The following is a 22,668-nucleotide window of genomic DNA, read 5'->3' on the forward strand; positions in this document are numbered from 1 at the left end:
AGAGTAGCACCAAGCTGAAACTGTATTCAGGCCAGTTCATGACCTCTTTAGGCCTGTTTGTGACAGAGTGTGTTTTACGTGGCCAGAAACACACCCTTGAGTTTGAAATAGTTGAGGCTAGTCAACAGCCATTACTGTCAGGTTCTACATGCGAGCGCCTTGGGCTTATTAACTTTACCATCCCAGCTGATCTTAACATTATAGATAAAGTCAAGGCTGGGCCCCTGAGCAAGGAGACACTCCTAAGCAAGTACCATGATGTCTTCAACGCCCCGGTCGAGTCAGTTCCCGGGGAAGTCCACTTTGAGTTGGACGCAGCAATCCAGCCTGTCCAGTGTGCACCCCGTAATGTACCAGTGGCCATGAAAGCAGCTACGAAGGCTCAGCTTGACAAATACGAAGCAGATGGCCACATGATATCCGTCACTGAGCCTACAGACTGGATAAGTAATATGGTTATCATCAAGAAACCAGACAAGCTACGGATATGCATTGATCCTAAACACCTCAACCGGGCTCTGCGACGTTCACATTACATTATGCCCACGTTGGAGGATGTTCTTTACAAGCTCCCAAAGGCCAGAATCTTCACGCTCGTGGACGCTAGAGATGCCTTCCTGCAGTGCAAGCTCGACGAGCCCAGCAGCTACATGACCACCTTTTGGACACCCTGGGGCAGGAAGAGGTGGTTGAAGCTTCCGTTTGGTGTCTCCGTGGCTCCAGAGGTGTATCAGCGGAAGCAGCACGAGCTGTTGATGGGACTCAGTGGCGTGGAACCCATAGCAGATGACATCCTCGTAGTGGGCTGTGGGGACAGTGATGAGGAGGCAGAATGTGACCATGACGCCAAGCTGCTGGCCCTGATGGTCAGATGCAGACAGGTCAAGCTAAGACTAAGCATAAAAAAGCTTCAGTTTAAAGTGCCAGAGGTCCGCTTTCATGGGCACATTTTGTCCTCCATCGGATTGAAGGCGGATCCTGAAAAAGTGAAGGCTGTCTTGGAAATGCCCCACCCATCTGACGTGAAGGGAGTGCAGCGCTTCGTCGGATTCGTCACTTACCTGGCCAAATTCCTACCGCGGCTCTCTGAAGTGTGTGAGCCACTAAGGAGGCTCATGGACAAGGACGCCATCTGGCATTGGCTCCCAAAACATGACGCAGCGGTGAGGGAAATAAAAAAACTGGTCACCCAGACACCTGTACTGCGTTACTACAATGTGTCAAAACCTGTCACGATTCAGAGTGACTCAAGCCAGTATGGACTTGGCTGTTGCCTCATGCAGGAGAGCCAGCCTGTGGCATTCGCCTCTAGGGCACTCACCCTAACAGAGCAGAACTATGCCCAGATAGAGAAGGAGTGCCTCAGCATTGTGTTTGCATGCCAACGCTTCCACCACTACCTGTACGGGCGTGACAATATTACCGCAGAGACAGATCACAAGCCCCTTATTGCTATATTCAGCAAGCCTCTTCTGAATGCCCCAAAACGACTGCAGAGCATGCTACTGGCCCTACAAAACTACAACCTCACGGTGGTGTATAAGCCAGGGCCAGAGATGTATGTGAGTGACACGCTCAGCAGGGCTACTGCATCAGGCATTCACACACGCTCCATGCATGAACAACACGCAGTGTGCAGCTTACAAAGAGAGCAAGTGGATGTTGAACACATCAACCAGGCTGACTACCTCAATGTTACGGACCAGCGCCTTATACAAATCAGACAGCACACAGACAGGGACGGACAACTCCAGGAATTGAGGTCTGTGATTATGATGGGCTGGCCCGACTGCAAGGAAGAAACTGCTTTAGCCGTCAGAGAATATTGGCAAGTCAAAGAGGAGCTCAGTGTTCAAAACGGAGTAATATTCATGTGTCAGAGAGTCGTTATTCCCCGGTCTCTGCGCCATGAGATGTTGGCGCGTGTGCACTCAAGTCACATAGGAGGTGAGGCCTGTTACAGACAAGCACGTGACACACTGTATTGGCCAGGAATGCAGAGTGAAATCAAAGACTATGTCAGTAAATGCACAATCTGCAATGAATATGCCATTGAACAACAGAGAGAGACGATGATGTCCCACGAGCTACCGATGCGCCCCTGGCAGATAGTAAGTTTAGATCTCTTCCAGCACAGTGGCAAAGACTTTCTGCTGGTAGTTGATCATTATTCAGACTTTTGGGAGATTGACCTCCTCCCCGACCTCTCAGCAGAGACAACGATCAAACGCTGCAAGGCTCAGTTTGCCCGCTATGGCCAGCCAGATAGGGTAATTTCAGACAATGGACCCCAATTCTCCGGTGTTGAGTTCCGAAAATTTGCTGCAGGATGGGAATTTGAGCACGTCACTTCATCACCACGATACCCAAAAGCTAATGGGAAGGCGGAGTCCGCAGTAAAAATCGCAAAGAACCTCTGCAAAAAGGCTCTGCGAGAGGGCAAAGATGCCTGGAAAGCAATCCTGCAGTGGCGCAATACCCCGACAGAAGGCATGGATAGCAGCCCGGCCCAGCGCCTCATGGCACGGCGCTTAAAAGCAGCTCTGCCAGTAGCCAACACTCTCCTGGAGCCCTGTGTGGTGACTGACGTGCTGGTGAAGCTACGTCACAGAAGACAGGTCTCCAAGTTCATCTACGACAAATCAGCAAAAGACTTACCTGAGCTCAGGGTGGGTGAAACGGTGCGAATGAAGCCACTACCAGGGGACCGGACGGGCCTCTGGAGACTCGGATCCTGTGTACAGAAAGTGGCACCACGCTCCTACTTGGTCGAAGTGAATGGATCATTGTACCGTCGCAACAGGGTTGACCTTCGGATTGCTGAGCCAGCACCTACTCAGAACCCTGATGGTCAAAGGGGTCGCATGACAAAAGACGGAACTCCAGCAATGGTGCCTGAGGCACTGGGCGAAGAGCCAGGTGATCACAGGTCAAGTCACATGGGGCCTGAGGCACTGGGCGAAGAGCCAGGTGATCACAGGTCGGCTGCTCCCTCGCCCATCAATACTCCTCTTAGACTGTCAGGTGACACGCCTGTGCGGGAACCCGCAGTCCTCGCAGACAAGCCCCCTGTCTTTTCACGCTACGGGCGTTTGTCTCAGCCACCAAAAAGACTTAATCTGTAGGTTTCCCATCAGGGTTGACAGAAAGAGATTAAAAGAAAAAAAAAAAGTAAAGAGACTATCAAAATGTGTTAAGTTGTTATCTGAGAAAAAAAAAAAAAAAAAAAAAAAACTAAACTGTTCATGTTGGAAACTATTACTAGGTTTGTTTTGTTAATGAATTGACACCTCCTGTCCTATTTTATTAAAGGGAAGATGTTATGGGTTTAAGATGGCACAGTGATGCCATCTGTTGGTAAATGTTTATTACTGCAACTCATGTATTTATACCGGGGTGCTTGAGATACCCGGAAGTGTCATGATGTACAGAACAAGGCTGGTTACTCGCATGAATGTCTCTGTCTCGTCATTTACCATTGGAACAAACAATTGTTGTATGCCTGGAATGCAGTTTGTCTGTGAGAGATGTCGTTTTTGTATTTTTTTTGGCTAAATAAGCCTGTTGATGCTTTAGTTGTTTCGTGTAGGACGCCACATAATTGTCTGAACTAGTTGGGAGTTGTAGTTTTTATAGTTACTATGCCTTTATCACTGCCATAATTGGAGACGTAAGAAAAAACTACAACCGTCAACCCATTTGGTGGACAGCTGAAAAAAACCTTGCCCAGACAGTTTGATCATACAGAAAACTTCCGTCTTTGAATGAGAAAAGAAAACACTCGACTAGCTAATGCTAGTCACGGCAAATGAGCCTACTTCGGTCTAAATAAGCAGCATACCACGGTGTAAACAGGTATGTAGCTAAAGGCAACGTTACTATTTCACCAACTAACGTTAGAAAATCGTTTTTGTTTAGCTAGCTAACGTTAGTAACTTAGGCCATTCACACACATAGCTACCTTCCTGGATAATGATTCCTACAGATTGGCTATGGCAACTAACTACTATTTAGAAATTACCCTCATTGTTATTGGAATATGTCTAGCTAACAGATAGATAGATGTGTGTCGGTGGATTAGGACAATGAAATCACTAACTACAAGCAACGAAACTGTGGTTATTATATAGCAACACTTAAATTAGCTAGTTAAGATTCTTAGTCTAGTACTGCCAGTGGCAGGTGACACCCAGCTTGCTAAAATAGCTAGCTAGCTAACAATCGACGAAACTTGTTTACGTAGCTAAGCGCTAGTTGGCTAACTAGCCTCGGTTCAGCTTGCTTACGTAACTGGTTGGCTATCGACAATGCTACCGATTCCGTCAACGTCGCAAGGTAGCTGCTAGCTAGCCAGTCTCAGTCTGTCGAGACGGGACAAACTCTTTTCACCGCACTTCTATACAAAGTGATTTTCTTAGCAAGTTAGGAGAGCATTTTCCTAACCTTAACCTGTCGCCTAACTTGCTACGAAAAAGTCACTTCGTTATCATAGTGGCGTGAACTGCGTTAGCCCTTAAAATACAGACTCTATGTGTCTATTTATTGTGCCGATTCTATTAAAAATGGTCTCTTCAACGGAAGCGAACGAAACGAGTTATGTTAACCTTATGTTATGTTATCTGAATTTGTTCCATAGAAACTCTGGTGTTTGGACAAATGATTACACCGCCGTTTTCGTCAAACGATGACATCATTATAATAAAATGTCATGAGTAGTTGGAAATGTAATTAGCTAATTTGAGGGACATCTGTTGTTGTGTTGTAACTGCGGTACAGTTCTCCATAGCAGCTGGCTTATCTGATCAGTCAGCCGTCGACGCGCCTTACTTTATGTGACAAATGACTCTGTGGACATAAAATTAGGTTTAACAGCCAGTAATAAACCTATACATTTTTACAATGTGATTAAGACATTACTGCCTGAAATAACATATTAATGGACTTAGATGTATAGGTTGGTCTTTGTACCATGACAGACAAGACAATTGAGACATCATGTTCTGCAGGCCAGTAGCCCATCTAATCAGGTATTGCCCACAGTAAAGTTGGCCAGATAATAGTCAACGGAGAGGAGCATAGTGTTAGGTAAGAAAGAATGTGTCCAATCCGTTTCCTTTCCTCAGCCATTGTCCCCCTACTATTCACTGATGGGTGGAATGTGTCTAGTCTCACTATGGTGCCTTAAGGCTGCTATCAAGTCCTTTCAAATCAGTGACCATGAAGGAAATGAGTCAAGAAATGGGACCTTGTTGTGAGATTATTGGGACATTGCCTAAGGCAGGGGTATCGAACTTATTCCATGGAGAGTCTAGTAAAAACCAAATCAAATCACATTTTATTGGTCACATACACATGGTTAGCAGATGTTAATGCGAGTGTAGTGAAATGCTTGTGCTTCTAGTTCCGACAGTGCAGTAATATGCAGTAATATCTCATTAATACTCAATAAATTGGATGCAGTCTATCACAGTGCCATCCGTTTTGTCACCAAAGCCCCATATACTACCCACCACTGCGACCTGTACACTCTCGTTGGCTGGCCCTCGCTTCATACTCGTCGTCAAACCCACTGGCTCCAGGTCATCTACAAGACCCTGCTAGGTAAAGTCCCCCCTTATCTCAGCTCGCTGGTCACCATAGCAGCACCTACCTGTAGCACGCGCTCCAGCAGGTATATCTCTCTGGTCACCCCCAAAACCAATTCCTACTTTGGTCTCCTCTCCTTCCAGTTCTCTGCTGCCAATGACTGGAACGAACTACAAAAATCTCTGAAACTGGAAACACTTATCTCCCTCACTAGCTTTAAGCACCAGCTGTCAGAGCAGCTCATAGATTACTGCACCTGTACATAGCCCATCTATAATTTAGCCCAAACAACTACCTCTTTACCTACTGTATTTATTTATTTATTTTGCTCCTTTGCACCCCATTATTTCTATCTCTACTTTTTTCTATCTCTACTATCTCTACTTTTTTTACTTTTTTTACTTGCTATATTGTATTTACTTCGCCACCATGGCCTTTTTATATTTTTATTTATTTATATATATATTTTGTTTGCCTTCACCTCCCTTATCTCACCTCACTTGCTCATATTGTATATAGACTTATTTCTCACTGTATTATTGACTGTATGTTTGTTTTACTCCATGTGTAACTATGTGTTGTTGTATGTGTCGAACTGCTTTGCTTTATCTTGGCCAGGTCGCAATTGTAAATGAGAACGTGTTCTCAATTTGCCTACCTGGTTAAATAAAGGTGAAATAAAATAAATAAATAAATATCTAACAAGTGATATCTAACAATTCCACAACAAATGCATAATGCACACAAATCTAAGTAATGGAATAAGAATATATATATATATATATATATATATATATGGATGAGCAATTACAGAGCGGCATAGGCAAGATGCAATAGATTATATAAAATACAGTATATACATATGAGATGAGTCAAACATTATTAAAGTGACTAATGATCCATTTATTAAAGTGGACAATGATTTCAAGTCTATGTAGACAGCAGCCTCTCTGTTAGTGATGGCTGTTTAACAGTCTGATGGCCTTGAGATAGAAGCTGTTTTTCAGTCTCTCCGTCCCAGCTTTGATGCACCTGTACTGACCTCACCTTCTGGATGGTAGCGGGGTGAACAGGCAGTGGCTCGGGTGGTTGTTGTCCTTGATCTTTTTGTCCTTCCTGTGTCATCGGGTGCTGTAGGTGTCAATGGTAGCTGTGGGTTTTCCTTTCAAATAACTCCTAGGCAACCAGGTGAGGGACTTCTTTACTAATTACTGGCTTTATTTCATCAATCAAGTACAAGGGAGGAGGGAAAATCCGCAGCCACTCGGCCATCCGTGGAATCAGTTTGACACGTGGAGTCTCAGCAGTGCTCTAGGGAAAAGTTGTGCTTGTGTTCTGCTCCAGGATCAGTTTTCCCTGCCTCCATCCTGGTCTGAAAGGAATAAGTAGGGGTGAAGCTGACCTGGGAGCAGTGCTCAGAGCAGCCACTAGCTATGGTTTTATTAACACCCTCTGAAGACACTGCCTGCCTGGCCAGAAATAGAACTGTCACCTTTCGTCAGCTGGGGCTGAGTCATGGAATCGCAGTGACAGAGGGAAAGCAACCGTCAGTCAGTCGGGCTACTCAGTCAGTCAGTATCTGCAGAACAAGGGCAGCATTGACACTCCCTCCCTGGCCTGAAATTGCATCCAGTTACACACAGTGAAGTGCTGTCTGGTGATGGCCCAGGGTGACGTCATACAGTAGATAATGCTGCTGAAAGTGTCAGTCAGAGTAGGAGGAAAGAGAAACGTATCATGCTTGTTCAGATGCACAGTTGTACACAGGCAGAGCAGTTGTATTGTAGAGCTTAGGCTCTGTGTCTGTCTCTGTCTCTCCACACCCACCGCCCTGCACCACGTTTGACTTTGAACCGGAGCCAGATGGACTGTTTACCTGGTTATATAATGTCATCGCCCTCCGAGGCTAGACCTTGTTTGTTGACGTAGACATTACTAGGACAGAAAAACAAGGCCTAAATTTAGACCTCACCCAGAAGCAATGAAAATAGCCTAAATGAGTTATTATAGTGATGAAGTAGGCTATGTAATGTTGGATTGTCTTTTCTGTCCTTTGCCTCCCATTCTATCCCTCATACCCTTTCTCCTCCCGTCTTCTCTCCTCAGGTCCTGCCCCCACAGCCTTCTCTTCTCTGAGTGTTGTAGTGAGTGATTGAGGTGATCCCTGCCCCGGTAGCAGCCTTCACTCCTTACACATATACAGACACACATACAGAAACGTTGGCCTCTGGACGAGGATGACAATGGAAGAGATGAAGAATGAAGCAGAGACGACCTCAATGGTTTCCATGACACTCTACACTGTGATGTACCCCGTCTTCCACGAGGTAAGGAGGAAAGGATTTGGTAAAGACAGGATGTAGTGTTTCTTGAATGGGGCGTGTGCGTGCTATGGCCTCTAAGGTTATAAAACAAATGTAACTACCCTTAGACACGAGGGAGGGATGGGGGAGAGAGTGTGGTTGCATAGGATAAATAGGGACAGGGTAAATGGATCTCTATAAAATGTGTGTTGTGGACAGAATCACGGAATACAGACATAAAAACAGAATTCAGCCATATTCCAAAAATTTGTTGATGAACTAAATGTATTGAATTTATTTGAAAATTCAGTAATTTGGCCAAGATTGTCATATGACATGAACAAAATGCATCAGGGATTCATACTTTCCTTCATCTTGCTGAAGAGGAAAATGCACAGCAACGCCCCTTTCTGCGTGAGAGCGTTTGTCTACCACTTTGTGTTGCCGTTATCGGTGATGCTAATTTAATGACAACTGTTTTGTTGTGGACTCAGAACTTCCAATTGTGTTGTTTTTCTATTAAAACTGTCTGCTTTTGAGAGTGAGAACCTGAACAAATGGGGGTAAACAGAAATCTAGAAAAACAAAGAGGAGGAAAATGAAATTTGAACAGAATCCGGCGAAAAAATGAATCCGATTTTCAAGGGTCATATAGGTGTCAGTCGGCAGGAAGATAAAAACCGAGGGAATGGAGACAGAGTGGAAGAAGACGGGTAGTCACAGATCACAGAGAGAGCAGCGGGAGTTTGTGTTTAAAGGGGTGAGGGTGGTAGGGAAGAGCGAGGGATGGAGGAGTGTGATAATTACTGTGTGTAGCACCAGTGTCTCTCTGATGATGCAAAGGAGTTCCCTGTGGCCACTTTAATGTGGGGAGGTTGCTGTTTCACTGACTCAGCTAGTCCAGGTATTAGTCACACACACACACACAACTACTGTCCTTCCGGGACCAAACATTTTATTCCCATTCAAAATCCTATTTTCCCTCATCGTAAACCCAAACTCCTAAACCATAAATGACCACTTTTCCTTGTGGGGACTGACAAAATGTCCCCACTTGTTTTACTCTCCTTGTAAGGACTCCTAGTACCCACAAGGAGAGAAAAACCAATAAGGCTTGTTTTGTTCAATGCTGTTTGTGTACCAGTGTGCTGTAGTTTTTGTTGTTGTCTGCAGTGTTAGCTAATGAGATGGCTTTTCCATGTATGTAGCTACTAACTATGCAGTTTGAAGTGTTTTCGTGTTGTGGTAATTAGTATAGGTGTGTGCTTTCCTAGTTTGAGATGTGTATATTCTATGTTAATTAGAAGTTGGTATCTGTTTGTGAGATGTGTATATTCTATGTTAATGAGAAGTTGGTATCTGTTTGTGAGATGTGTATATTCTATGTTAATGAGAAGTTGGTATCTGTTTGTGAGATGTGTATATTCTATGTTAATGAGAAGTTGGTATCTGTTTGTGAGATGTGTATATTCTATGTTAATGAGAAGTTGGTATCTGTTTGTGAGATGTGTATATTCTATGTTAATGAGAAGTTGGTATCTGTTTGTGAGATGTGTATATTCTATGTTAATGAGAAGTTGGTATCTGTTTGTGAGATGTGTATATTCTATGTTAATGAGAAGTTGGTATCTGTTTGTGAGATGTGTATATTCTATGTTAATTAGAAGTTGGTATCTGTTTGTGAGATGTGTATATTCTATGTTAATTAGAAGTTGGTATCTGTTTGTGAGATGTGTATATGCTATGTTAATTAGAAGTTGGTATCTGTAAGAAGTGTTTTAATGCAGTGATAATGTGTTTACAGTTGGAGAGAGTGAACCTGTCGGCAGCACAGACCCTGAGGGCAGCATTTATAAAGGTAAGGAGATGGAGGGACAGGGCAGCATTTATAAAGGTAAGGAGATGGAGGGACAGGGCAGCGTTTATAAAGGTAAGGAGGTGGAGGGACAGGGCAGCATTTATAAAGGTAAGGAGATGGAGGGACAGGGCAGCGTTTATAAAGGTAAGGAGGTGGAGGGACAGGGCAGCGTTTATAAAGGTAAGGAGATGGAGGGACAGGGCAGCGTTTATAAAGGTAAGGAGGTGGAGGGACAGGGCAGCGTTTATAAAGGTAAGGAGGTGGAGGGACAGGGCAGCGTTTATAAAGGTAAGGAGATGGAGGGACAGGGCAGCGTTTATAAAGGTAAGGAGGTGGAGGGACAGGGCAGCGTTTATAAAGGTAAGGAGATGGAGGGACAGGGCAGGGCAGCGTTTATACATGGAGGGCGACAGGGCAGCGTTTATACATGGAGGGCGACAGGGTAGCGTTTATACATGGAGGGCGACAGGGCAGCGTTTATACATGGAGGGCGACAGGGCAGCGTTTATACATGGAGGGCGACAGGGCAGCGTTTATACATGGAGGGCGACAGGGCAGCGTTTATACATGGAGGGCGACAGGGCAGCGTTTATACATGGAGGGCGACAGGGCAGCGTTTATACATGGAGGGCGACAGGGCAGCGTTTATACATGGAGGGCGACAGGGCAGCGTTTATACATGGAGGGCGACAGGGCAGCGTTTATACATGGAGGGCGACAGGGCAGCGTTTATACATGGAGGGCGACAGGGCAGCGTTTATACATGGAGGGCGACAGGGCAGCGTTTATACATGGAGGGCGACAGGGCAGCGTTTATACATGGAGGGCGACAGGGCAGCGTTTATACATGGAGGGCGACAGGGCAGCGTTTATACATGGAGGGCGACAGGGCAGCGTTTATACATGGAGGGCGACAGGGCAGCGTTTACACATGGAGGGACAGGGCAGCGTTTACACATGGAGGGACAGGGCAGCGTTTATACATGGAGGGCGACAGGGTAGCGTTTATACATGGAGGGCGACAGGGTAGCGTTTATACATGGAGGGCGACAGGGCAGGGCAGCGTTTATACATGGAGGGACAGGGCAGCATTTATACATGGAGGGCCAGGGCAGCGTTTATACATGGAGGGACAGGGCAGCGTTTATACATGGAGGGCGACAGGGCAGCGTTTATACATGGAGGGCGACAGGGCAGCGTTTATACATGGAGGGCGACAGGGCAGCGTTTATACATGGAGGGCGACAGGGCAGCGTTTATACATGGAGGGACAGGGCAGCGTTTATACATGGAGGGACAGGGCAGCGTTTATACATGGAGGGACAGGGCAGCGTTTATACATGGAGGGACAGGGCAGCGTTTATACATGGAGGGCGACAGGGTAGCGTTTATACATGGAGGGCGACAGGGCAGGGTAGCGTTTATACATGGAGGCCGACAGGGCAGGGCAGCGTTTATACATGGAGGGACAGGGCAGCGTTTATACATGGAGGGACAGGGTAGCGTTTATACATGGAGGGACAGGGCAGCGTTTATACATGGAGGGCGACAGGGTAGCGTTTATACATGGAGGGACAGGGCAGGGTAGCGTTTATACATGGAGGGACAGGGTAGCGTTTATACATGGAGGGACAGGGCAGCGTTTATACATGGAGGGACAGGGCAGCGTTTATACATGGAGGGACAGGGCAGGGCAGCGTTTATACATGGAGGGACAGGGCAGCGTTTATACATGGAGGGACAGGGCAGCGTTTATACATGGAGGGACAGGGCAGCGTTTATACATGGAGGGACAGGGCAGGGCAGCGTTTATACATGGAGGGACAGGGCAGGGCAGCGTTTATACATGGAGGGACAGGGCAGGGCAGCGTTTATACATGGAGGGACAGGGCAGGGCAGCGTTTATACATGGAGGGCGACAGGGCAGCGTTTATACATGGAGGGACAGGGCAGGGTTTATACATGGAGGGCGACAGGGCATTTGAGACGGGATAGAGGAGCTCACTTCGGTCAATTCGATTCAAGATAACCGTCGACACGAAGAAAGACTGCTCTTCTAATAGCCCATTCCCACCATAGCCTGCTGGAGGACTGTCTTGAATTAGCGGCAGGTGCAGGATCCATAGCCGCCTTCCTATCATAGAGGAAGCCTGAGCTGGAATGTGAAGCTAACTGAAACTGGCTAGCTTTAGAAATCCCAGAGTAGATCTAACTAGCTTCGTAAAATACCCCTATGAGGGTTCCACTGATTCACATCTGATTGACTTTGATTGACAGTGTCTAACTCTGATCATGGGTCTGTGTTCTATTATCATAGACTGATGTGTGTGTTTTTGTGGTTGATTAGTAATGCCTGGTGTGTGTCTGCATATGTTCTGTGGCTTATTGTCCAGTGTTTCCCCTATTCATTTAGCTCTGCTCCTAAATCATTGCCGCCACTCAAAAAATATATTTATAAAACCAAACGCATATAAAGTATGTCAAAGATAATGAAGCTATATATTTTTTTTAAAAGATAATCTTTTGGAAATAACAATTGCCAAAATAAAAATGAGAGTCAGGGTGAATCTACAATTCTCCTAATGGCATGGGGCCCCCCATTGATTTTGTTTACGTTTGCAAAATGTGCAGAATTACAGGAAATTTGCTTTAAAACAGTTATTTTTCTTTCTTTTTTTAATCCCCATGACAAAATGCTAGGGGAAACATTGTTGTCATAGACTGTGTGTTCTGTGGTTGATTAGCAGAGCCTGATGTGTGTTCTGTGGTTGATTGTCAGGCTGAGAAGGAGAACCCAGGGCTGACCCAGGACATCATCATGAAGATCCTGGAGAAGAAGAAAGTGGAGGTCAACTTCACTGAGTCACTACTGCGAATGGCTGCAGATGATGTAGAAGGTGTGTGTCTGTCTGTTTCTGATTGTGTGTCTCTCTCTCTTCTGCAGTGAATAACCTAGTCCTAGATGATGTTAGGTATTGTGCATCTGTGTACAGTACCGTCGCTCTCCTCAGGATGGTGCTGTTTCTCCACTAATAAAACAACCTCTCCTTCCTGTGAGACATTTCTTCCCTCCAGGCTTGAATTTTCTCTCCTGCATGGCCTGATTGATGGTAGTAATGAATTTATGTGCACAGAATGAGAAGCTCAGCTATAGTTACACACAGTTACACACGGACACACAGTCACACCGTCTTTGCTTCTGTTTGAATACTAAATAAACAGTGCCTTCAGAAAGTATTCATACCCCTTGACTTATTCCATATTTTGTTTTTTCAGCTTGAACTCAAAATTGATGAAATAGATTTGTTTTCTCACCCATCTACACACAATACCCCATAATGACAAAGTAAAAGCTTTGAATAAAAAAAAAAAAAACATTTTGCAAATGTATTAAAAATGAAATACAGAAATATCTCATTCACATAAGTATTACCACCCCTGAGTCAATTCATGTTCGAATAATCTTTGGCAGCAATTACAGCTGTGAGTCTTTCTGGGTAAGTCTAAGAGCTTTGCAGAACTGGATTGTACAATATTTGCAAATTATTTTTTTTCTTCAAGCTCTTGTCAAGTTGGTTGTTGATCATTGCTGGACAGCCATTTTCAAGTCTTGCCATAGATTTTCAAGACGATTTTATGTAAAAAATGTAACTCGGCCACTCCGGAACTTTCAATGTCGTCTTGGTAAATAACTCCAGTGTAGATTTGGCCTTGTGTTATTGAAATAAGAGTTTTCTCTCTGTCAGTTGGAAAGCAGACTGAACCAATTTCCTCTAGGAGTTTGCCTCTGTTTAGCTCTATTCTGTTTCTTTTTATCACAAAAAAACTCCCTAGTCCTTGCCGATGACAAGCATACCCATAACATGATGCAGCCACCATCATGAAAATATGTAAAGTGGTTTTTGTTGATGTTGTGCTGGATTCTCCCTGAACATAACACTTTGTATTCAGGACGTAAAGTGAATTTCTTTGCCCCATTTTTTTGCTTTATTACTTTAGTGCCTTATTGTGAACAGGATGCATGTTTTGGAATATTTTTATTCTGTACAGTCTTCCTTATTTTCCCTCTTTCAATTAGGTTAGTATTGTGGAGTAACTACAATGTTGATCACAGCCATTAAACTCTTAACTGTTTTAAAGCCACCATTGGCCTTATGGTGAAATCCCTGAGTGGTTTCCTTCCTCTCTGGCAACTGAGTTAGGAAAGACACCTGTGTCTTTTGTAGTGACAGGGTGTATTGATAGACCATCCAAAGTGTAATTAGTAACTTCACCATGATGAAATGGTTATTCAATGTATTTTTTATCTACCAATAGGTGCCCTTTGCGAGGCATTGGATAACCTCCCTAGTCTTTGTGATTAAATCTGTGTTTGAAATACACTGCTCGACTGAGGGACCTTACAGATAATTGTTTGTGTGGGGTACAGAGATGAGGTAGTCATTCAAAAGTATGTTAAACAATATTATTGCACGCAGAGTGAGTCCATGCAAGTTAATATGTAACTTGTTAAGCAAATATTTACTCCTGAACTTATTTAGGCTTGCCATGACAAAGGGGTGACTCAAGATATCAGTTTTTAATTAGTAAACATTTTGAAAAACATAATTTCACTTTGACATTATGGGTTATTGTGTATATACCAGTGACAACATCATAAATTCAGGCTGTAACACAATGTGTAAAAAGTCAAGGGGTGTGACTACTTTCTGAAGGCTATGTACCTCCTGCTGTCAGCAAGGTTACACTGCAGTGGCACCTTTTTCTAACTTTCCTCACACACTGAAAGTAGTGTGTGTGTGTGTGCATGCGTGTTCAGGCGCACACACAGACTGCTCTCTGGGTGGGGCTGTTCTGTCAGGGCCTGGAATGTTCTCTACATTCCACCGCTTCTTTTTGTTGACATGACTGTCTCCATGGAGACTAAGGCTGTGGCTCTCTTCCTGTGTGTGTGTGTGTGTGTGTATAGAGTTCATGATTGACAGGCCGGAGCAGGAGTTCCAGGACTTGAATGACAAGGCTCGGGCACTCAAACACATACTCAGCAAGATCCCAGACGAGATCAACGACAGAGTACGCTTCTTACAGACCATCAAGTCAGTACACACTCGCTCGCAGACCTCCCAGCACACCCTCAGTGATGTGATTAACACTTCACAAGCACACAGCTCTCCAAAAACACACTCATTCTCTTGTTCCTGTTTTCTTTCCAATGTAATACTAAGTCTCAAGTAGTACACACACAATTCTTCTCCCCTAGACTTATTCTTTCAGGGATTGTTTCTGTCTTGGCTCAATTTGCCAGTTCTCAAATTGAATTTGTGTTTGTTGAGTCACTCTAAGTAACTTTTGTCAGTGGAATATTTAGAAAAAAATAGATTTGGAACATAGTAGAATTCTGCTGTATTTAAAAGTGCAGAGGGAGTTGGGGGGAAAGTGAGAGGGAAGAGGAGAAGAATGAGAGTGTGTCTGAGAGTAAGGGGGTAAGGATGGAGGGAAGGTGAAGGAGTAAGAGAGGTGACATGGTTCAAGATGTCTGACAGCTGTTGGCCTAAAGAGAGGTGAGATTGTTCAAGATGTCTGACTGCTGTTGGCCTAAAGAGAGGTGAGATGGTTCAAGATGTCTGACTGCTGTTGGCCTAAAGAGAGGTGAGATGGTTCAAGACGTCTGTCTGCTGTTGGCCTAAAGAGAGGTGAGATGGTTCAAGATGTCTGTCTGCTGTTGTAGTCATTGGCTAAAATGAACACCTGCCAAATGCGGGTAGATTTCATTTCACCAGCCACGGTGGACTAAAGAACTAAGAATCCTATGTAGCCTATTCCACCTGGTGCCGAAACTCTGCCTGGCTGGGGGCTGTCTGCACGTGAAGAACTGAGGGAAAGATTCAGCCATAGAAGTTGGTCAAATATACTTGAAACTGAAGTGAAATTTGGTCCTTGTGTTTCTTGACTATTTCCATAGTTTTGTTCACAAGCTAGGTTGTTTTTCTCTGTTTGAGTTTCAACTGCTAGGGAAGAGACGACAAAGCTTCTACTAGTCAGACTCACAGGGACCGACATGACTCGAGTTGCACTACCACGGTAACCTCCGGCCCTTAAAGGGGCAGGTGAATATGTTTGTCTCGTGAGATCTTGGTTAAAAGACTCGAGTCACAAAAAATGTAATGACATAATATACTACATTACTTCTTACTAGTAATACATGTATTGTATTTTAAAATCTACCTGACACATTGGCTGGTGAACCAAAAAGTAATTTTTATGCTCTGTCCACAGAGATATCGCCAGCGCCATCAAGGAACTCCTGGACACAGTCAACACTGTCTTCCGGAAATACCAGTACCAGAACCGACGGGTGAGAACCCTACACACACACACACTACACACACACACACTACACACACACACTACACACACACACACACTACACACACACACACACTACACACACACACACACACACACACACACACACACACACACTACACACACTACACACACACTACACACACACACACACACATACACTACACACACACATACACTACACACACACACACACACACATACATACACTACACACACACCACACATACTACACACACACACACACACCACACACACACACACACACACACACACACACTACACACACACACACTACACACAGGCCGATTAAGATATTTTCTCGTTTCCTTCTCCCTCGGCTGTCAGTTTGAGACGTTCTTGTGTTCTTTCCTCTCCATTATCTTCTGAAAGAGTAAAAAGACTCTGTTTTTCCCAGGCACTGGAACACCAAAAGAAAGAGTTTGTGAAATACTCCAAGAGCTTCAGCGACACACTTAAAACCTACTTCAAAGATGGAAAGTAAGAACCTCCTAATTTATGTTTCTACCCTGCTGTTCTCTTCCATGGCCCGTACAATATATCACCCATACTGGTTTACATCTGGCCCGTACAATATATCACCCATACAGGTTTACATCTGGCCCGTACAATATATCACCCATACAGGTTTACATCTGGCCCGTACAATATATCACCCATACAGGTTTACATCTGGCCCGTACAATATATCACCCATACTGGTTTACATCTGGCCCGTACAATATATCACCCATACAGGTTTACATCTGGCCCGTACAATATATCACCCGTACGGGTTTACATCTGGCCCGTACAATATATCACCCATACTGGTTTACATCTGGCCCGTACAATATATCACCCATACAGGTTTACATCTGGCCCGTACAATATATCACCCATACAGGTTTACATCTGGCCCGTACAATATATCACCCATACAGGTTTACATCTGGCCCGTACAATATATCACCCATACAGGTTTACATCTGGCCCGTACAATATATCACCCATACAGGTTTACATCTGGCCCGTACAATATATCACCCATACTGGTTTACATCTGGCCCGTACAATACATCACCCGTACGGGTTTACATCTGGCCCGTACAATATATCACCCGTACGGGTTTACATCTGGCCCGTACAATATATCACCCGTACGGGTTTACATCTGGCCCGTACAATATATCACCCATACTGGTTTACATCTGGCCCGTACAATATATCACCCATACTGGTTTACATCTGGCCCGTACAATATATCACCCGTACTGGTTTACATCTGGCCCGTACAATACATCACCCGTACTGGTTTACATCTGGCCCGTACAATACATCACCCGTACGGGTTTACATCTGGCCCGTACAATATATCACCCGTACGGGTTTACATCTGGCCCGTACAATATATCACCCGTACGGGTTTACATCTGGCCCGTAAAATATATCACCCGTACGGGTTTACATCTGGCCCGTACAATATATCACCCGTACGGGTTTACATCTGGCCCGTACAATATATCACCCGTACTGGTTTACATCTGGCCCGTACAATATATCACCCGTACTGGTTTACATCTGGCCCGTACAATATATCACCCGTACAGGTTTACATCTGGCCCGTACAATATATCACCCGTACGGGTTTACATCTGGCCCGTACAATATATCACCCGTACGGGTTTACATCTGGCCCGTACAATATATCACCCGTACGGGTTTACATCTGGCCCGTACAATATATCACCCGTACGGGTTTACATCTGGCCCGTACAATATATCACCCGTACGGGTTTACATCTGGACCGTACAATATATCACCCGTACGGGTTTACATCTGGACCGTACAATATCACCCGTACGGGTTCACATCTGGACCGTACAATATATCACCCGTACGGGTTTACATCTGGCCCGTACAATATATCACCCGTACGGGTTTACATCTGGCCCGTACAATATATCACCCGTACGGGTTTACATCTGGCCCGTACAATATATCACCCGTACGGGTTTACATCTGGCCCGTACAATACATCACCCGTACGGGTTTACATCTGGCCCGTACAATACATCACCCGTACGGGTTTACATCTGGCCCGTACAATATATCACCCGTACGGGTTTACATCTGGCCCGTACAATATATCACCCGTACGGGTTTACATCTGGCCCGTACAATATATCACCCGTACGGGTTTACATCTGGCCCGTACAATATATCACCCGTACGGGTTTACATCTGGCCCGTACAATATATCACCCGTACGGGTTTACATCTGGCCCGTACAATATATCACCCGTACGGGTTTACATCTGGCCCGTACAATATATCACCCGTACGGGTTTACATCTGGCCCGTACAATATATCACCCGTACGGGTTTACATCTGGCCCGTACAATATATCACCCGTACGGGTTTACATCTGGCCCGTACAATATATCACCCGTACGGGTTTACATCTGGCCCGTACAATATATCACCCGTATGGGTTTACATCTGGCCCGTACAATATATCACCCGTATGGGTTTACATCTGGCCCGTACAATATATCACCCGTACGGGTTTACATCTGGCCCGTACAATATATCACCCGTACGGGTTTACATCTGGCCCGTACAATATATCACCCGTACGGGTTTACATCTGGCCCGTACAATATATCACCCGTACGGGTTTACATCTGGCCTGTACAATATATCACCCGCAAGGGTTTACATCTGCATCATTTAGATCAGTCAGCCCAACTCCAGTCCCCCGACAGCCCAACTCCAGTCCCCCGACAGCCCAACTCCAGTCCTCCGCTGCCCCCGGCAGAACACATATTCATTGTAGTGCTGGACAAACTCACCTGATTCAACTCATCGGGATCTTAATGATTAGTTGCCAAGTTAAATCAGGTGTTCTTGTCCGGGGCTGCAACAAAAATGTGTACTGTGGGTCAGGCCTACGAGTGTGCAAAATGGAGCTGTGCCCCCTCAGTTGAAACTTGTAATATATATAATATATAATATATATTTTTTAAAGCAAAGAATTTGAAATGATTGAGTGCCAGGTTGGTGTGTGATCTGTATCTGCTGTGCTGTGTCAGCACCATGGACAGAGCACGTTGAGGAGTGTGTGTGTTGGGAGGGCCATGGAAAGCCACCCGGCGGTTAGGTTTGACTCCTTTGTATTTCCATAAAAATCGGGGGGGAAACGCTGCCCGCCTGTGATAGGCTACTTGAATAACGAGATACGCCTCCGCCTGTAATATTTACCGCAGATGCATCATTTTGGTTCCCACTTCGGAAGTTCTGCATTGTGTCCAATGCTAACGCAGACAAGGCCTTTACCCAAGCAGTATTCCCGCTGGTAGCATGTTATTGATAGAACCAAAGGGTTCTCTAGGCATCATCAAGCAATATTTATAGAACCAAAGGGTTCTCTAGGCATCATCAAGCAATATTGATAGAACCAAAGGGTTCTCTAGGCATCATCAAGCAATATTGAGAGAACCAAAGGGTTCTCTAGGCATCATCAAGCAATATTTATAGAACCAAAGGGTTCTCTAGGCATCATCAAGCAATATTGATTGAACCAAAGGGTTCTCTAGGCATCATCAAGCAATATTGATAGAACCAAAGGGTTCTCTAGGCATCATCAAGCAATATTGATTGAACCATGGGGTTCTCTAGGCATCATCAAGCAATATTGATTGAACCATGGGGTTCTCTAGGCATCATCAAGCAATATTGATAGAACCAAAGGGTTCTCTGGGCATCATCAAGCAAGGATCATTTTAAAATGCACTGTGGAAAGAACAAGTTGTATTCGTGGTGCATTCACATAGGCTGTTTGTCAAATCATATCAACATTTTATTGGTCACATACACATGGTTAGCAGATGTTAGTGTGAGTGTAGCGAAATGCTTGTGCTTCTAGTTCCGACCATGCAGTAATATCAAACAAGTAACCTTACAATTTCACAACAACTACCTAATACACACAAATGTAAAGGGATGAATGAGAATATGTATATATAAATATATGGATGAGGGATGGCCGTGCGGCATAGGCAAGATGCAGTAGATGCTATAGAGTACAGTATATACATATGAGATGAGTAATGTAGGATATGTAGACATTATTCAAGTGGCGTTATTTAAAGTGAATAGTAAAAACTTTATTAAATCAATTTTTAAATGTATTAAAGTGGCCAGAGATTTGAGTCTATGTAGACAGCAGCCTCTCTGTTAGTGATGGCTGTTTAACAGTCTGATGGCCTTGAGATAGAAGCTGTTTTTCAGTCTCTCGGTCCCTGCTTTGATGCACCTGTACTGACCTCACCTTCTGGATGATAGCGGGGTGAACAGGCAGTGGCTTGGGTGGTTGTTGTCCTTGATGATCTTTTTGGCCTTCCTGTGACATCGGGTGCTGTAGGTGTCATGGAGGGCAGGTAGTTTGCCCCCGGTGATGCGTTGTTCAGACCTCACTATCCTCTGGAGAGCCTTATGGTTGTGGGCGGAGCAGTTGCCGTACCAGGCGGTGATACAGCCCAACAGGATGCTCTCGATTGTGCATCTGTAAAAAGTTTGTGTGTTTTAGGTGAAAAGCCAAATTTCTTCAGCCTCATGAGGTTGAAGAGGCGCTGCTGCGTCTTCTTCACCACGCTGTCTGTGTGGATGGACAATTTCAGTTTGTCTGTGATGTGTACACAGAGGAACTATCCACCTTCTCCACTACTGTTCTGTGGATGGGGGGGGATTACCCTATCTATCTTGTTGTAGCCTATATTCATTACCAAAACGGCCTTGCTTTACTGTGTAGGGCGCTGTCCATGGTGCTGATACAGCGGAGATGGGTTACAGATTTCATGCCAACCTGTCATTTCAAAAGCACTCAATGGTCTGAGTCTCTGCATTTTAACTTTGTTTGTGGTATAGCGTGATAAAAGCAGAGTTCAATCATATTCTGTTTATTGTGGTATAGCGTGATATAAGCAGAGTTCAATACTTTTCTGTTTATTGTGGTATAGCGTGATATAAGCAGAGTTCAATCATATTCTGTTTATTGTGGTATAGCGTGATATAAGCAGAGTTCAATACTTTTCTGTTTTATTGTGGTATAGCGTGCTATATTGTGCTATATCATTGTTTACTTGATAGCTACCTACACAAATAGCTAGCTAGAACAAAGTGTTAATAAGATTTTTTAAAATTAATTTAAGATTTAGAAGAGTTTGGTATAATTCTTTGTTTTTTGCCTGGTGTACTGCTTAGTTGACCATGTGACTGTGTGGCAGAAACGATACTTGGCATTTTCAGGGTTGTTTAATCATTACCATTCACTGTGAAATCACATTTAGGCTTGATTCTCTGAAGCCTGACATTTCCACAGATCAAAGCACTGTATCAATCCCAGCGTTGCCATGGTTTCCTGTGACTGACACCGCCTTCCCTGTGTGTCCCTGTCTCTCTCTGTCCCGCTTGTTTCCAGGGCGATAAACGTGTTTGTCAGCGCGAACAGGCTCATCCACCAAACCAACCTAATACTCCAGACCTTCAAGACCGTGACATAGACGAGGTTAACCACACTAACCCAGGCTTTTAACAGAGGACAGGAAACCCTTTATATGTACAATGTTACGATTCTGCTTTTGGGACTGTATCATTTCTAAGTCTTGCTTCATGGGGGGGGTCATTTAGAGTTACAGGTGGTCAGACTATAATTGCCAGATTTTTTTTTTTATTATTGTATTTTCCCCCCCACCAAGATCATGCTACCGCCACAGAGTGTCTGATGTCAATTCTCTCCCCCCCCCCCTCTCTTTCTTGCACTTTCTCTCGCTCTCTCACTCTGTCCGTGTGAAAGCCAAAACACCGGGCCTTAATGTGGCCATTGAGGCATTCCTAAAGCAGAGTGTACATACAGGGACTTTTGTTTTTCCTCACATTCTAACTTGAACAATGAGACATGATGGTGTATATTTAACAGATATTTGGTCGCAAAATGTTCAAATAAAAAAAAGTTTAAACATTTTGGAAAGATTTTAAAATGGTCTTTTGCTTTTGTCATTTTACATGTAATATAGGTCTGTCTGTTTGCTCTGTGTAACAGTGGATTTGCCATGGTGCTCTGTCTTTTTGCTCTGTGTAACAGTGGATTTTCCATGGTGCTCTGTCTTTTTGCTCTGTGTAACAGTGGATTTTCCATGGTGCTCTGTCTTTTTGCTCTGTGTAACAGTGGATTTGCCATGGTGCTCTGTCTTTTTGCTCTGTGTAACAGTGGATTTGCCATGGTGCTCTGTCTTTTTGCTCTGTGTAACAGTGGATTTGCCATGGTGCTCTGTCTTTTTGCTCTGTGTAACAGTGGATTTGCCATGGTGGTCTGTCTTTTTGCTCTGTGTAACAGTGGATTTGCCATGGTGGAGTTAAGGGGCTATTCTTGGTCGGTACCTGTTTCTCGCAGTCGGTTAATCCCATTCTGAAAGCGTTTTTTTTTCTTGTTTTATTATTCAAGTCTTGGAGAGCTCATTTTGGATCCTGTTGCCATCGACGGCAGCTGTTA

At 44.5% G+C, this 22,668-nt stretch overlaps 1 protein-coding gene across 2 annotated transcripts; it reads left to right on the forward strand.

Moving 5' to 3' along the window:
* Positions 1 to 3,697: 3,697 nt before the first annotated feature.
* On the forward strand, positions 3,698 to 22,139 carry LOC129822454 (programmed cell death protein 10). 2 transcript variants are annotated; one of them, XM_055880745.1, is made up of 8 exons: positions 3,698 to 3,855; positions 7,693 to 7,913; positions 9,694 to 9,747; positions 12,527 to 12,644; positions 14,717 to 14,820; positions 16,024 to 16,102; positions 16,532 to 16,614; positions 21,598 to 21,688. In XM_055880745.1, exons 2-7 carry the CDS (start codon positions 7,824 to 7,826, stop codon positions 16,591 to 16,593), a joined length of 507 nt encoding a protein of 168 aa, XP_055736720.1. In that variant the 5' UTR covers positions 3,698 to 3,855; positions 7,693 to 7,823; the 3' UTR covers positions 16,594 to 16,614; positions 21,598 to 21,688. The 2 variants fall into 2 exon arrangements, with proteins under 2 accessions (XP_055736720.1, XP_055736719.1); XM_055880744.1 differs by having other exon boundaries at positions 3,703 to 3,855; positions 14,717 to 14,843; positions 21,598 to 22,139.
* The last annotated feature ends 529 nt before the right edge of the window (positions 22,140 to 22,668 follow it).

Source organism: Salvelinus fontinalis, chromosome 24 (genome assembly GCF_029448725.1).
Source record: "Salvelinus fontinalis isolate EN_2023a chromosome 24, ASM2944872v1, whole genome shotgun sequence".
Classification (NCBI taxonomy): Eukaryota; Metazoa; Chordata; class Actinopteri; order Salmoniformes; family Salmonidae; genus Salvelinus; species Salvelinus fontinalis.

Excerpts from the sequence above, each read along its gene's own strand:
- LOC129822454 (XM_055880744.1), top strand. The coding sequence starts at position 7,824 with ATGACAATGGAAGAGATGAAGAATGAAGCAGAGACGACCTCAATGGTT. Across the intron at positions 16,103-16,531 it reads ACCAGTACCAGAACCGACGG|GCACTGGAACACCAAAAGAA; the intron begins GTGAGAACCCTA and ends TGTTTTTCCCAG. Across the intron at positions 16,615-21,597 it reads ACCTACTTCAAAGATGGAAA|GGCGATAAACGTGTTTGTCA; the intron begins GTAAGAACCTCC and ends GCTTGTTTCCAG.